General features: G+C 40.4%; 1 protein-coding gene across 4 annotated transcripts in view; it reads right to left on the minus strand.

Annotated features, from left to right (window-relative positions):
* Positions 1 to 16,403, minus strand: part of STPG1 (sperm tail PG-rich repeat containing 1) — a 102,415-nt gene that overhangs the window by 65,423 nt on the left and 20,589 nt on the right. For 2 of the 4 annotated variants that reach the window (XM_056557051.1, XM_056557052.1), the window contains exon 2: positions 7,193 to 7,311. The exons of the other annotated variants lie outside the window; for them this stretch is intronic. In XM_056557051.1, the coding sequence (XP_056413026.1) occupies positions 7,193 to 7,303 (111 nt within the window). In that variant the 5' untranslated portion in view covers positions 7,304 to 7,311. The remainder of the gene's footprint in view (positions 1 to 7,192; positions 7,312 to 16,403) is intronic. 4 annotated transcript variants of the gene reach the window in all.

The following is a 16,403-nucleotide window of genomic DNA, read 5'->3' on the forward strand; positions in this document are numbered from 1 at the left end:
TTTTAGATACTTTGAAACAAAGACTTACTATGAACCTGAACCCTGAACTCTAAAAAAGGCCAAATTGTGATGGCCAGATGACTGGGTCAGTGCTTTACAAAACACCAGCTAATGTTCTTAATGTTCTTCCAAAAAATGGGGACTGAAGTCTAGCCCATCTTGCCAGATACCACAAGTTACTGTAGGATAATTTGCTGTAAAAGTTAATGCCTCTTATGGTAACATGTCAAAAGGGCATCTAGGACTTGGCAACTCGTTGCATATGGGACCACATTGCCAAACACTAAGATGGCACAAAGTAGACCTACACAATTTTTGGCTTTTAATGTTATGGTTAATCAATACAATATAAAATGGGTAGTCCTTCATTTCTCCATTGTATCTTTACAGTTACTAGGTGTTATGGTCACAGAATAGAAAAAAATAATAATCAAGCAACTTTAGCTACTTGTAAATATAGTAGCAACACCTCAGGGCTTATTGCCTAAGACTGACAAAAAGTAAGGAAGGAACGCAACTCAGAGGGTGTTGCCTAAAGTATGACTTCAGCTAGTTCTTATGAAAGACTGATTGATGAAAAAGACTTTTGAAATAGAAAAGGTTGACTAATCGAATTCTAACGTAGCAGTTGTTATTTTTAGCTACAATCGTAGTAATAACAAGATCTAAAATAAATCACCTATGGATTAATACTAAATGTTGAAATTATATATTAGTTATCCATTAACGGTCCACAAGATGATTTTACAAACTTGGAATAATCAAATTGCATGGAATAAAAATGAACTTTAACCTACTATTTACCACCTAACCAGCTTAAAATTACACATTGGCGCTGTGCTAAATAGCCCTCTGGTTTTTGATCTTTACCAAAAATTTGGGGTTGATATTTTAAACATGATACATATTTGGCAAAGTTGGGTTCCTTTCAAACCATGAATCTTGCTATTTTATGCTGACCATATCAGATTCCTTGCCTCTCACACTGCAGGCTCTGAACCTGGTGGCAAAATGTTGTCTGCGAAATCACTCCAACACTTATTAGGTTCTATGGATGAGGTTACCTAACAAATGAAGAACTTTCTGCACATGTATAGGTTAGACGCAGTGACAGAAAAAAAGAAACCAGTTCGTCATGGGTTACACAAGATGGAAGAATTTTACTATAAATTTCTTAACCCTTTCATGACCCAGCATTTATTTTTTTTTTTTGCGCCTCACATTCTAAAGACCCATAACTTTTTTTATTTTACCACTAACAAAGTTGTAGTAGGAATTCTTCATTGCTGTACGAGTTGTACTTTTCATTGGCGTTCTTTATTTTATCATATAATGTACTACGGTCCCAGAAAAAAATATATTTAAGGCAAAATTGAAAAAAATATGCAACTGCGCAATTCTGTGGGGTTCACAATACAGTAAATTCACAATACAGTAAATCTGACATGCTATCTTTATTCTATGGATCAGTACAATTTCAATAATACAAAACTTAGGTAATATTTGTTTAGTTTTAAGGTTAAGAAAAAAATTACCACGAAGAAAAAAAAAAAAAAATAAAAGTTTGTTTAATGCCAGATGTTTGACTCCTTTATTTTTCCACCTACAGAGTTAGGTGGACTGTAGTTTTTAATGGTACCCCTTTTGCTTATATATGACCTTTTGACCACTTTTTATTACGTTTATTCTGGGACGTGATGTGACCAAAAATCAGCAATTATGGCATTTGGAATTTTTTTTGTGTTTACATCTTTTACCATGCAGCATCAGAAACATCATAATTTAATAGTTCGGACAATTACGCATCCGGTGATACCAAATATATTTATAATTTTTTTTACAGTGTTTTATTTGAACAATGAGAAAAGGGGGTGATTTAAACTTTTTATTAGTGGGAGGATTTTTTTTATATATATTTTTTTATATACAATATAAATTAGATGGCTTACATAGATCAATGTAATGCTATTGCATTACTTTGATCTATGTGTTCGGCACTCGATTGCAAAGGGCATATATAACGGGTACTGCACGGAGATCGCGGGGGATTCCAGCGGTGGGCCCCCAACAATCAGACATCTTATCCCCTACCTATGGCAGGAATACCCCTTTTAGCATTCGCCGATTCATGGAGCATCGGGTAGGACGGTTAAGTCTCTGTTCTTTCCCGGCAACCCATCTGTGGCGCTCAATAACATTGTGGAGCTGCAGATGGGTCCCCTAGACCCCATGGATTACTGGCATTTAATGTATAAATGCCGTGATCGCTATTGTTCACATCATTTAACCATTTCAACGACGGGCATTGAAGCCAGCTTTGAGGTCTGTCATTACCGGCAGATGTCAGCTGCTGATAGCAGTGGGGATCTGCTGGTTATGACACGGGCCCGCATCCCTCACCTGACCCATGACGTACTGGTACATCATAGGTCGGGAAGGTGCCCTATTACCCTGGTACTTAACACGCCATGACGGATGTTTATGTCCTGAGCACAATACTGACTCTAAAGCAAGCGCAACAGCTGCGCTTACTTCATAGATGGTGAGTCCCGACCTCACTGCTAATGATGGACATCACACTGATGCCTGTCACTAACCCTTTAGATGTCTTGTTCAATACTGATCACTGCATCTAAAAGTAGTTGCTGGGGTAACTTACAGTCACACCCACAGCGCGCTCTGGGGATCTACTCGTATTACTGATATATGTTATGCTAATGCAAAGCACTGAATAGTAGTTGTAATTGAAAGATTGCCACCAATAGTCCCCTGGAGACTTCAAAAAAAAAAAAATGTTGTTAAAAATGTTAATAAGTCATTGCCACCAATAAAAATATAAATCACTCCCCTATTCCTATTTTACAAAAAAAAAAAACTACTGTATTTGGTATCACCACGTGTGGAAATGTCTGTGCTACTAATAAAAATGACAGATCATGGCCAGAAAAATTAGCTCTTATACAGCCCTTTATACAGAATTAAGATGATTTTAGGCATATCTACTTTGTTAAAAAAAAAAAAAAAGTGCAATAATAATAAAAAAGCATGTAAACGACAGTATCATTTTTACACCTAGGACACCGTCCATTTTGGATACAGCCAATTTTCATTTTTGTATTTTTATCTTTTTTAATCCGCAACTTTTAAGAGGCATAACTCTTTACTTTTTTTATCTACCGAGCCATGTGTGGGCTTTACATTTTTTTTTGCACGACCAATTGTACTTTGTAACGACACCTTTTATTTTACCATTAAATACAGTGGGGATGAAAAGTTTGGGCACCCCAGGTAAAAATTTGAATTAATGTGCATAAAAAAAACAAGGAAAGATGGAAAAATCTCCAATAGGCACCAAATTACAGATTAGAGATTCTTATAATATGTCAACAAAAGTTTGATTTTATTTCCATCATTAACACTTTCAAAATAACAGAAAACTAAAAAATAGCGTCTGCAAAAGTTTGGGCACCCTGCAAATTTTATATCTTGTACTGCCCCCTTTGGCAAGTATCACAGCTTGTAAACACTTTGTAGCCAGACAAGAGTCTTTCAATTCTTGTTTGAGGTATCTTTGCCCATTCTTCCTTACAAAAGTCTTCCAGTTCTTTGAGATTCAGTCTGTCAAGCACTGCTCTTTTAAGGTCTATCCATAGATTTTCAATTATGTTGAGGTCAGGAGATTGTGAAGGCCATGGCAAAACCTTCAGTTTACACCTCTTGATGTAATCTCCCGTGGATTTCGAGGTGTGTTTAGGATCATTATCCATTTGTAGAAGCCATCCTCTCTTTAACTTCAGCTTTTTCACAGATGGCATCAAGTTAGCATCCAAAATTTGCTGAAATTTTATTGAATCCATTTTTTCCTTCTACTCGTGAGATGTTCCCTGTGCCACTGGCTGCAATACAACCCCAAAGCATGATTAATCCACCCCCATGCTTAACAGTTGGACAGAGTTTATTTTCATTACATTCTGTTCCCCTTCTTCTCCAAACATACCTTTGCTCATTCCGGACAAAAAGTTAAATTTTAACCTCATCGGTCCACAGAACTTGTTGGCATGACTGGCTGAAATGCATTACTTTTATCCTGTTGTATCGTTGTGGCTCTGAATAAAGGAAAGCTTTTTATTTGCACAAGTGCTTCCGCTGGACTCTCTATACCATTATATTGGAGCACTGAAGAGACCCGAGTACAGCCTCAGGCATTTCCAGCACTCCCATCAGAATGAATGGAGCAAGTGCCATGTCCTGCTCTTCACTGAGAGTCGATGTACCGTTCGGGAGTTCACGGGGGGGGGGGGGGGGGGGGGTTTGGGGACAGCAGTCGGACCCCTGTGATTAGCTTTCTGTAGGCAGGGGATAACATAGTTTTCATTGGACAACCCCTTTAAGCGAGAGGTAGAGGCATAAAGTGATGTGTGCTTACCCTTACAACAATCATGTAACAATCATACTTCAAAAGAAGCAAAAAGGTAAAAGCCAGATATGCAACCTTACAAAGTCACTTCCACCGAAGTATAACTTAACCCCTTAAGGACTCAGCCCATTTTGGCCTTAAGGACTCAGACAATTTAATTTTTACGTTTTCATTTTTTCCTCCTCGCCTTCTAAAAATCATAACTCTTTTATATTTTCATCCACAGACTAGTATGAGGGCTTGTTTTTTGCGCGACCAGTTGTCCTTTGTAATGACATCACTCATTATATCATAAAATGTATGGCGCAACCAAAAAACACTATTTTTGTGGGGAAATTAAAACGAAAAACGCAATTTTGCTAATTTTGGAAGGTTTTGTTTTCACGCCGTACAATTTCTGGTAAAAATGACATGTGTTCTTTATTCTGAGGGTCAATACGATTAAAATGATACCCATTATTATATACTTTTATATTATTGTTGCGCTTAAAAAAAATCACAAACTTTTTAACCAAATTAGTACGTTTATAATCCCTTTATTTTGATGACCTATAACTTTTTTATTTTTCCGTATAAGCGGCGGTATGGGGGCTCATTTTTTGCGCCATGATCTGTACTTTTTTTTGATACCACATTTGTATATAAAAAACTTTTAATACATTTTTTATAATTTTTTTTTAATAAAATGTATTAAAAAAGTAGGAATTTTGGACTTTTTTAATTTTTTTTCGTTCACGCCGTTCACCGTACGGGATCATTAACATTTTATTTTAATAGTTCGGACATTTACGCACGCAGCGATACCAAATATGTCTATAAAAAATGTTTTTTACGCTTTTTGGGGGTAAAATAGGAAAAAACGGACGTTTTACTTTTTTATTGGGGGAGGGGATTTTTCACTTTTTTTTAACTTTTACTTTTACATTTTTTTACATTTTTTTTTACACTTGAATAGTCTCCATAGGGGACTATTCATAGCAATACCATGATTGCTAATACTGATCTGTTCTATGTATAGGACATAGAACAGATCAGTATTATCGGTCATCTCCTGCTCTGGTCTGCTCGATCACAGACCAGAGCAGGAGACGCCGGGAGCCGCACGGAGGAAGGTGAGGGGACCTCCGTGCGGCGTTATGAATGATCGGATCCCCGCAGCAGCGCTGCGGGCGATCCGATCGTTCATTTTAATCGCGAACTCCCGCAGATGCCGGGATCTGTATTGATCCCGGCACCTGAGGGGTTAATGGCGGACGCCCGCGAGATCGCGGGCGTCGGCCATTGCCGGCGGGTCCCTGGCTGCGATTAGCAGCCGGGATCAGCCGCGCATGACACGGGCATCGCTCCGATGCCCGCGGTTATGCTTAGGACGTAAATGTACGTCCTGGTGCGTTAAGTACCACCTCACCAGGACGTACATTTACGTCCTGCGTCCTTAAGGGGTTAAAGGGGTATTCCAGGAAAAAATTTTTTTTTTTTTTTATATCAACTGGATCCAGAAAGTTATACAGATTTGTAAATAACTTCTATTAAAAAATCTTAATCCTTTCAATAATTATCAGCTGCTGAAGTTGAGTTGTTTTTTTCTGTCTGGCAACAGTGGTCTCTGCTGACATCTCTGCTTGTCTCGGGAACTGTACATAGTAGAAGAGGTTTGCTATGGGGATTTGCTTCTAAACTGGGCGGTTCCCGAGACATGTGTCATCAGAGAGCACTTAGACAGAAAAGAACAACTCAACTTCAGCAGCTCATAAGTACTGAAAGGATTAAGATTTTTTAATAGAAGTAATTTACAAATCTGTATAACTTTCTGGAGCCAGTTGATATATATATATATATATATATATATATATATATATATATATATAAAAGTTTTTTCCTGGATAACCCCTTTAAGGAAAGAAAAATTGTTCTTCTGAAATCATGAAAAGGTCACACTACACAATCTAAGCGACAGTGCACTCCTAAAATTGAACTTTGCCTATTAAAGTGGGGCTCTGCCCTCCCCCTCTCCCCACCCCTACAATCCTGTGTGAGTGCAAGATCTCAAGCCTCCATCTGCCACCATAATAAGTGCCTATTTCCAGTACCTGAGCTGTTATTTGCTCGTGGTTTGCATGCCGCTCTTAATTTGCTTCACGCATTGCTTGACTTTCACTATACGATTAATATAACTCGCATGTGTTTTGTTATTTAAAATGTTTAAAATGTTTAAAATTTTATAAAAATGAGATTTTTGGGCTCTATTTCCTGTGCTCTCATATGCAGTTCAAGTGCATCTGATGCTTCTTCTAGGAGACAATATGGTCTCATGCACACGGCACTAAGAGTCGGAGATTTACTTCCATAAAAGGAATAACAGTCAAACCCTATAGTAATTATTTGGATATAATGGGCCTCATTTACTAAGCTGAAACTGACCGGTTTTTGTCTGGTTATTTTGGCGCAGAGTGTCTGAGACATGTCTGCGCCAGTCTGCGACATTGCACTGTGAAAAGCCGAAAAAGGGGCGTGGTTTCACAACCAGACTATGGAATTCACAGAAAATCCTGTGGATAAATGGCTGGAAATTTCCACCTAGAAAATGATCCCGAATTTTTCCAATAGTAAATAGAGAGGAATCCTGCAAGTCTGAAACAACCCGACACTCTTAGTAAATGAGGCCCAATATGTTCATAAGGCCTAAAGCTCTGTAAATGTAAACAGGAGCCTAGGAGATATATTTAAAAAAATATATATAATGTGAATGTATCTACAGAAGCATTTATAAATTACCTGTTTAAGACTGTAGGAAAATCTCAGTGACCTCGAGTTGAAACCCTTCTTTTCTGACTCAGGAATATAGACAGTCTGGTATTTTGTTGGAATTGAGGAAGGAGTAGGCATCCTGAATTCAGAGTCAAAATAAAGCAGTAAGTAATGGTATTCTATCATGTTGGCTTACCAATAATCACCAATAAAAGTTTCCAGTGTGCACATTCCTTATAGGGCTGTACCATATCCCACTGTAATAGCACTATAGTCATCTGAAAATCCCCTCAGGGTACATACACAAATACAAAACAGTTGTAAAGAAAGGTTCAAAAATTCATAATGAATGCTATTTTTAAAATTGGCCTACAGTTTAGAGTTATTATTAAGACTATAATAGTCAATGCCATAAATAGCAATATAACAATATAAAGTTATAATTAGAAGTGCAGTCCTTAGGGGATGTGTCGGCATACTATGCTTCCCAGTTCCTCATACTGAACATTACAAACTGCAGCATCGCACTGTACATATACACCTTAAGATTGTGAGACATAAGGCAAAGTAGACGCTAAAGAAATGCCATGAAATCGTCAGTGATACAGTGTCACCTTTGTATCTCTTTTACTTCTTACTTGTGTTGACAACAAGTACAAGGAGTGGAAAGGTTCCATTTAAATTCTTTTTTCTTTCTGGGGGGTATCTTGCTATACCAGGAGGTTGAATCGAGACATTCTTAATAATAAATCATATACATGAATCAGCTCATGACCATTTTGCCCAAGGACAGAAATGTTTAGTTTTCCCCATCTCATTACACCTGTCTTACAGGCATCTCATGGTTCAACCCTGCCCTCTAGTGACAAAAGCAAGGAAATCACAGTTTTCACTTCAGTTATTTAGCCTTCGGGTTCTTGACAAAGTAAAAATATGTATGAGAGAAATACAGTAGACCCCCGGGGGGGGGGGGGGGGGTATAGGGGGGAGGGAGTGTCCGCTATTGAGAGATGTCCCCTATACGGAAAAAAGGGTCAAAAATCTTTCTAAATGACCAAACACTGTACTGTTCTCACTCCAAAGTGTAATTACTTATAAAACATGATACAAAGCAATATTACAGTAGAATCTCCCAGTGCTGTTTAATCACCCCCTGTACCATTCACCCCCACCCCATGGGCCATTTTATTCCCCTTCTTGATCCCTCCATGCTACTTCATTCCACCCCCCACCCCCCACAAACCTCCTGTGTGATTTCATTCTCCCTTTATACCCTGTGCCACTTTATAAAGAGAGGAAAGAAATGGCACGAGGGGGATGAAATGGCACAGGGGATGGTAAAGAGGGGGTGATTAATTTGCACAGAGGGTAATAAAGGAGGAATGAAATGACACAAGGGGGGGTGTCAAGGGGAAATGATGTGGCACAGAGGGTAAGGGGGGGGATTAATTGGCACAGGAGGAATAAAGTGGCACAGGGCTGGTGAATGGGGTGAATGATGTGGGCGGTAGATGTACAGATGCAGGAGACCACTGTTTAAACAGCGGTCTTCTGATTCTGTGCTGGGGCGGCTGCAGGGGGGTGCAGTGGGGGCCAGGGCCCCCATGGGAATCTGGGCCTCTTACTGGGGTATTGGCTGTACCCCCCTGATGGAGGCCATGTGTACAAGATAGGGCTGGCACATAAGCCTGGTTGTCCCCTATTGGAAGTGTTTGGTCCCCTATTGGGTGTGTCTGCGTCCGTTATTGGGAGTGTCCACTATTCGGAGGGTGCAAATATATTAATTCTTATGGGACTCTGCCAGGGGATAAAAAAAACTGCCCACTATTGGGAGGTGTCCTCTAAGGGAGATTTTACTGTATATAACAAGATAAAGCTGCACCAAATTTGACAACAAATAAAGTTGACAGCAAATACTTTTGTAGCATGGCTAGGTTCACATCACGATTTAACCATCCAATTATCGGACCGTAAAATCGGACGAAATCGGATTGCAAAAAAATCGTATACAATTGTATGTAAAATTTCTTTGCTATCTGATTTTAAAATCTTATCCAAAAATCGTACAGATGAAAATTCCTTCCGATTTTCAATAAAAATCTGATCCTGTTTTTAAAATGAATATGTATGCCATTGGCAATAAAATTAAGTGTATGTGTTTTGAAGTCTACTGCGCATGCATACTAAAGAATCGTGTGCGATTAATCTGATAGAATCACACAGTCACACGATTCCATGCGATTTACATAGACATCAATAATTAAAAAATGGGACACGATTTAGATCCGATTTGGAATCTGGACAAAAAATCGTGGTCAACCACGATTCTACCTCCGACCTTAAATCGTGCAAAATCGGATGCGGATCAAAACTGATGCATTTGTTGTCTATCATTAATAAATGGAAGTCAATGGATATGACTTGGCATGCAGATTTGCACGATTTCAAAGTTAAAAATCGTGAGAAGAATTTGTTTAGTTTTTTTAATGCTTTTCTGAGAAACAAATATTGTATACGCACATATGGGTGCCATATTAAAGGGGTTCTCCATTGTTTATACTGTTTTTTGTTATTATGTTTGTGTGTTATGTGTGTATAAGTATGTGTTTTTTTTATGTGTGTTGTGATTATGTATATATGTATTTTCTTACCTTTTGTGAAGATCCGGAAGCTGGCCCCTTTTTCTTCCAGCGGCTTGCTGTGTAACCTCGGCCTCCGCCATGTTGTGTTCGGTAAGTGGGATGTCGGGGGGTGTGTTCTTGCTATTGTACTTCCTATCTTCTGACGTCCGAGGCAAATCTTTTCTTCCTGTTTCTTCCGTGGCTCAGCGACGAATCTGCGGCCTCTTCCGGCGCATGCGCAGGTAGTTTTTTTTTTTTTTTACCAATAAGTTTTTTTTGTCTAATTGACAAACTGTCTGCGCTTTCACAAAGCTACGCTATTAGCGTAGACCTAACGTACGCTACGCTGTTAGCGTAGCACTTGCGTACTCGCGCATGCGCAGACAGTTTGTCAATTAGACAAAAAAAAAATTATTGGTAAAAAAACAAACAAACTACCTGCGCATGCGCCAGAAGAGGCCACAGATTCGTCGCTGAGCCACAGAAGAAACAGGAAGAAAAGATTTGCCTCGGACGTCAGACGATAGGAAGGACAGAAGCAAGAACACACACCCCGACATCCCACTTACCGAACACAACATGGCGGAGGCCGAGGTTACACAGCAAGCCGCTGGAAGAAAAAGGGGCCAGCTTCCGGATCTTCACAAAAGGTAAGAAAATACATATATATACATAATCACAACACACATAAAAAAAAACACATACTTATACACACATAACACACAAACATAATAACAAAAAAAAGTATAAACAAGAGAGAACCCCTTTAAGGATCCATAACACACCCAAGGATGGGGATTCCAAGCCAGGATTAGCAGGTACTCACATCTAATCAGAACCCAACAGACCCTTCAACTTGTAATAGGATCTATCGGAGTTCAAGGGTCTTGACGAAATGCAGCACTACTACTAAAGTAGTAAAGGCCATGATAAAACTCCCCCCCCCCTCCCAATAGAGGGGCCTAAAGGCGGCATGCTCATAGCCTTAGGGTAAATACAATCAGATCATGAGAAACAACAAAAAAAATGTACTAAAAGTGAACTTTGTGACCAATGCCTGAGGCTGTATTCTCCTGTGTCATTTTTAAGCACGTATTTTTTCTTTCAAAATTATTTACATATCTGTATTGCATAGTATTACCATAAATGCTATTTTATTTAATTTCCATTTTGACAAGAAAACCCATGTCTACATGTCATGAGAAAACTCATAAATGTGCATTTAAAAGAAAAAAAATCACAACACCGAATTGACGTCTTTTTGAGACAGATTTTAAGAGCTTGTTCACATGAGCAAAACTTGCGTAGTTTTTGACATGAAAGCTATGAAAATCACAGTTCTACCTAACAAAATCTCTTTGAGTAATGTGGTGCCACATTGAAAATATTATTAAAACTAAAGCTACATTAAAATCTGCAGCAACATCCATACAGCAGATTAGACTTGTGCACTAGAAACATTTTCGTTTCGTTTCGTTACGTTTTTTCGTTTTGGAAAAAATTTTTGGTTCGGTAATATTTTCGGTTTTGATTTTTCGGATACATTCAGTATTCGGTTAGATTTTTCGGATCCATTCGGGTACATTCGGTAAATCTTTTTATTCTTTTTTGGACTTTCGTAGGGTACCATAAAAAAATAATAAAAAAGATACAGTAGTGATGGAAAAAATTGTATCTAATGTAATGTATCTTTTTATTATGAAATGTTTATAAATTTTTAAACAGAGATCAATTTATGTGAGCGGGTAAAGCACTAAAAATGTAGCCGACAATAATAAAAATGTAGTGTGTGCGTGTTTTTCACTTTTTTTTTTTTTTTTAGGTAGTACTACTACTCCCAGCATGGAACACACTGTTCCATGATGGGAGTAGTAGTTACCTGCACTAATTGATAGATCTCCGGGGTCCCTCGCGATCCTCTTGTATGATGTATAGATGTGGCGGCAGCTCTTCTCTGGTCCCCTGCACTCACGTATATATACACATATTCATATTTCCCGCAGAGCTGTGATTGGCCAGATGGTTCCAGCCAATCACAGCTCTCAGTGAGAAATAGGAATATGTGTATATATACGGCCCTGCAGGGGACCATAGGAGGGCGGCCGCCGCATCCATACATTATACAGGAGGATCACAGCGGGTGTCAGGAGTGATACCTGCAGTGATCTTTCCTTTACTACAAGTACTACTACTCCCAACATGGAGTACACTCTGCTCCATGCTGGGAGCTGTAGTACCTGCATTAATAGACAGATCGCAGCGGGTGTCAGAAGTTACACTGGCGGCAATATGTCTATTAATGCAGGTACTACAGCTCCCAGCATGGAGCAGAGTGTGCTCCATGTTGGGAGTATTAGTACCTGCAGTAAGGGACAGATCCCAGCGGATGTCACTCCTCCTGACACCCGCTGCGATCGTCCTTATGTGACTGTCGGGATCAGCTGTTCTCAGGGCTACAGAGCCGGGAGAACAGCTGACGCTGAGCCGTAGGTATACATCGTATATCTACTGCCCAGCAACAACTTACAGTGAGCCTGCAATGTGTATACAGTATACACATTGCTGGCTCACTTAACCCCTTGCTGAGCTGTTTGCTATGCGCAAGCCAAGCAAGGAAAGAGTTAACTTACACTGCTGGACAGTGTAGGTTAACCCTTCGGGCGGTATACACTATATACAGCTATCTATAGATAGCTGTATATAGTGTATACAGAAGACGAAGTCCGCTTACTTCCCTCGAGTATCGGGCAGGTCTGTGTAGCTCCGCCCCTAGTGATGACGTCATTAGGGGGCAGAGCTACAGAAGGGAACAAGGCTAGTTAATCTGAAGCTCAGTTCACATTGTCCGCTTTGCATAATGTGAACAGACCCTTCTGGCAGTGTCTAACCAGACAGGGAGACTCCAGCTGTTGCTAAACTACAACTCCCAGCATGCCCAGACAGCCAAAGGCTGTCTGGGCATGCTGGGAGTTGTAGTTTTGCACCAATTGGTGGCTCCCTGTTTGGGTAGACATTGCATCATGGGTGCTCTCCCCAGCGGACAGCGCCAAAAATGTCATAACCATTTTTTTGTGTTTTTTTTCTTCTCGTTTCAGATCCGTGTATGCAGAGGATTACTACGGATTCGATGGATTATGGCGGATTATTTTTTTTTCTTTTAATAAAATGGTTAACGAGGGCTGTGGGGGAGTGTTTTTTTAAATAAAATAATTTTTCCAATGTGTTGTGTTTTTTTTTAATTGAATTTTCAGGCTTAGTAGTGGAAGCTGGTTTTATTGACTGACCCCATTACTAAGCCAGGGCTTAGCGTTAGCCCCAAAAACAGCTAGTTCTAACCCCCAATTATTACCCCGGTACCCACCACCACAGGGGTGCCAGGAAGAGCCGGTACCAACAGACCCGGAGCGTCAAAAATGGCGCTCCTGGGCCTAGGCGGTAACAGGCTGACGTTATTTAGGCTGGGGAGGGCCAGTAACAATGGTCCTCGCCCACCCTGGTAATGTCAGGCTGTTGCTGTTTGGTTGGTATTGTGCTGAGAATGAAAATACGGGGAACCCTATACGTTTTTATTTTTTTATTTAAATAAATAAAAAAAACGCATAGGGTCCCCCCTATTTTCATTCGCTTCTGTAGCTCCGCCTCCTAATGACGTCATCACTAGGGGCGGAGCTACACATCTATAGATAGCTCGATATAGTGTATACCGCCCAAAGTGTTAACCTACACTGTCCAGCAGTGTAAGTTAACTCTTTCCTTGCTGGGCTTGCGCATAGCGCACAGCTCAGCAAGGGGTTAAGTGAGCCAGCAATGTGTATACTGTATGTATACACATTGCAGGCTCACTGTAAGTTCTTGCTGGGCAGTAGATATACGATGTATACCTACGGCTCAGCGTCAGCTGTTCTCCCGGCTCTGTAGCCCTGAGAACAGCTGATCCCGACAGTCACATAAGGACGATCGCAGCGGGTGTCAGGAGGAGTGACATCCGCTGGGATCTGTCCCTTACTGCAGCTACTAATACTCCCAACATGGAGCACACTCTGCTCTATGCTGGGAGCTGTAGTACGTGCATTAATAGACATATTGCAGCGAATGTAACTTCTGGCACCCGCTGCGATCTGTCTATTAATGCAGGTACTACAGCTCCCAGCATGGAGCAGAGTGTACTCCATGTTGGGAGTAGTAGTGCTTGTAGTTAAGGAAAGATCATTGCGGGTATCACTCCTGACACCTGCGGTGATGCTCCTTTATAATGTATGGATGCGGCGGCAGCTCTCCTATGGTCCCCTGAACGGGAGTATATATACACATATTCCTATTTCTCACAGAGAGCTGTGATTGGCTGGAACCATCTGGCCAATCACAGCTCTGCGGGAAATATGAATATGTGTATATACGGTATACGTGAGTGCAGGGGACCATAGAAGAGCGTCCGGACGCATCTATATATTATACAAGAGGATCGCAAGGGACCCCGGCGATCTGTCAATTAGTACAGGTAACTACTACTCCCATCATGGAAAAGTGTGTTCCATGCTGGGAGTAGTAGTACTACCTACATTTTTTTTTTTTAAGTGAAAAACACACACACACTACATTTTTATTATTGTCGGCCACATTTTTATTATTGTCGGCTACATTTTTAGTGCTTTACCCGCTCACATAAATTGATCCCTGTTTACAAATTAATAAACATTTCATAATTAAAAAGATACATTTCGTTAGATACAATTTTTTCTATCACTACTGTATCTTTTTTATTATAATTTTTTTATGGTACCCTACGAAATTTGAATAAAAAAAAGGTATCTCCATAATTTTTTAGGATTGCTAAAGTCCAAAAAAGAATAAAAAGATTTACCGAATGTACCCGAATACCGAATGTATCCGAAAAATCAAACCGTATCTGTATCATTTTTATTACTTTTGTTATTAGAATGAATTATTTACGTTCGTTTACGGATAACGAATGCTTTCGTTATTTTGCTATTCGTATTATCGTGGCTATTCGGGAATGGTCAAAATATGTTTTCGTGCATTCGGATCGGTCCGAATGCCCGAATACGGTAAAATTCGGTAAATTAGACATTCGTTCCAAACCGAATTGCACATGTCTACAGCAGATTCTGAACTTGATTTTAGTCTTATAATCACATAATTTTTGATATGTAAATACACCAATTTATACATCAAAAACAGTGCCACCTAAAAAAATAAACCTTGACAACATTAACTTCAAAGAGTACAAACAAATAAACTTTTCTAAACTTACTCAGGCTATACTCCCTAACTACTACTAACACCCCTCCCACCTAAAAACATTTCAGAGCTTTAAAAAGCTGTGTATCATACCTTTATTCTTGCTAACATAGTGCAATCTCCCTGCAGTAGAAAGTGGGCATTTCCCAGCAGGCATGACATCACTGAAGCCTGCTGGGGGACCAATTCTGCCCTCACATCGTTGCAGTGCTGTGATGAATAGAAGATCTCAGGCTCTGTGCATCTTTCAGTGAGGCTTTTTGCATGTTTCAGTGAGACTCTTTGCAGCTTTCAATAAGGCTCTTTGCAGCTTTCAATGAGGCTCTGTGCAGCTGTCAATCAAGCTCAGTGAAGAAAACCACTTCCTCAGTTTGGTCTCCTGCCAGGCCGGGAGGAGACTAAACTCATTGTGTTAATTGTGGCAGGGAACAGTACAGAGCCACCTAGTGGTCGGTTTTTCTATTACATTTTAAACATATTTATGTTGATAATTTTAAAAACAAGTGAATGGGAAAGTGGCTGCTTATTACACGAATAACACTATATTAACCACATGGGGACCCAGGGCGTACAGGAACGCCTTCGGTCCCTGGTACTTAAGGATCCAGGGCGTACCTGTACGCCCGTGGGAATTTCGGTCCCCGCCGCGCGCCGGGCGGGGACCGGGGTGACTGCTGATATCGATCAGCAGGCACCCCACGCAAATGCCCAGGGGGGGGGGGTCATCAGACCCCCCCTATTTCGGCGATCGGCGCTCCAGATGTAGAAAAACTACAACTCCCAGCATGCTCAGACAGCAAACAGCTGTCTTGGCATGCTGGGAGTTGTAGTTGAGTACCTCTAGCTGTTGCATAACTACATCTCCCAGCATGCCCTTCGGCGATTTGCAACAGCTGGAGGCACACTGGTGAAAATACTGAGTAAGATAACTGAATGTTTTCAAACCAGTGTGCCTCCAGTTGTTGCAAAAGTACAACTCCCAGCATGCACGGTCTGTCAGTAATGCTGGGAGTTGTAGTTTTGAAACAGCTGGAGGTTTGCCACCTCATGTGAACGTACAGGGTACATTCACACTGGCGGGTTTACAGTAAGTTTTCTGCTTCAAGTTTGGACTGCAGCAAATTTTTCGCCACAGCGCAAACTCCTAGCGGGAAACTCACCGTAAACGCCCGCCAGTGTGAATGTACCCTTAAAACACTACACTACACTAACAAATAATAAAGGGTAAAACACTACATATACACCCCCTTACACTGTCCCCCCCAAATAAAAATTAAAAACGTATAGTACGGCAGTGTTTCCAAAACAGAGCCTCCAGCTGTTGCAAAACGACAACTCCCAGCATTTCCGGACAGCAA

The sequence above is a fragment of the Hyla sarda genome, chromosome 2 (assembly GCF_029499605.1).
Source record: "Hyla sarda isolate aHylSar1 chromosome 2, aHylSar1.hap1, whole genome shotgun sequence".
Classification (NCBI taxonomy): domain Eukaryota; kingdom Metazoa; phylum Chordata; class Amphibia; order Anura; family Hylidae; genus Hyla; species Hyla sarda.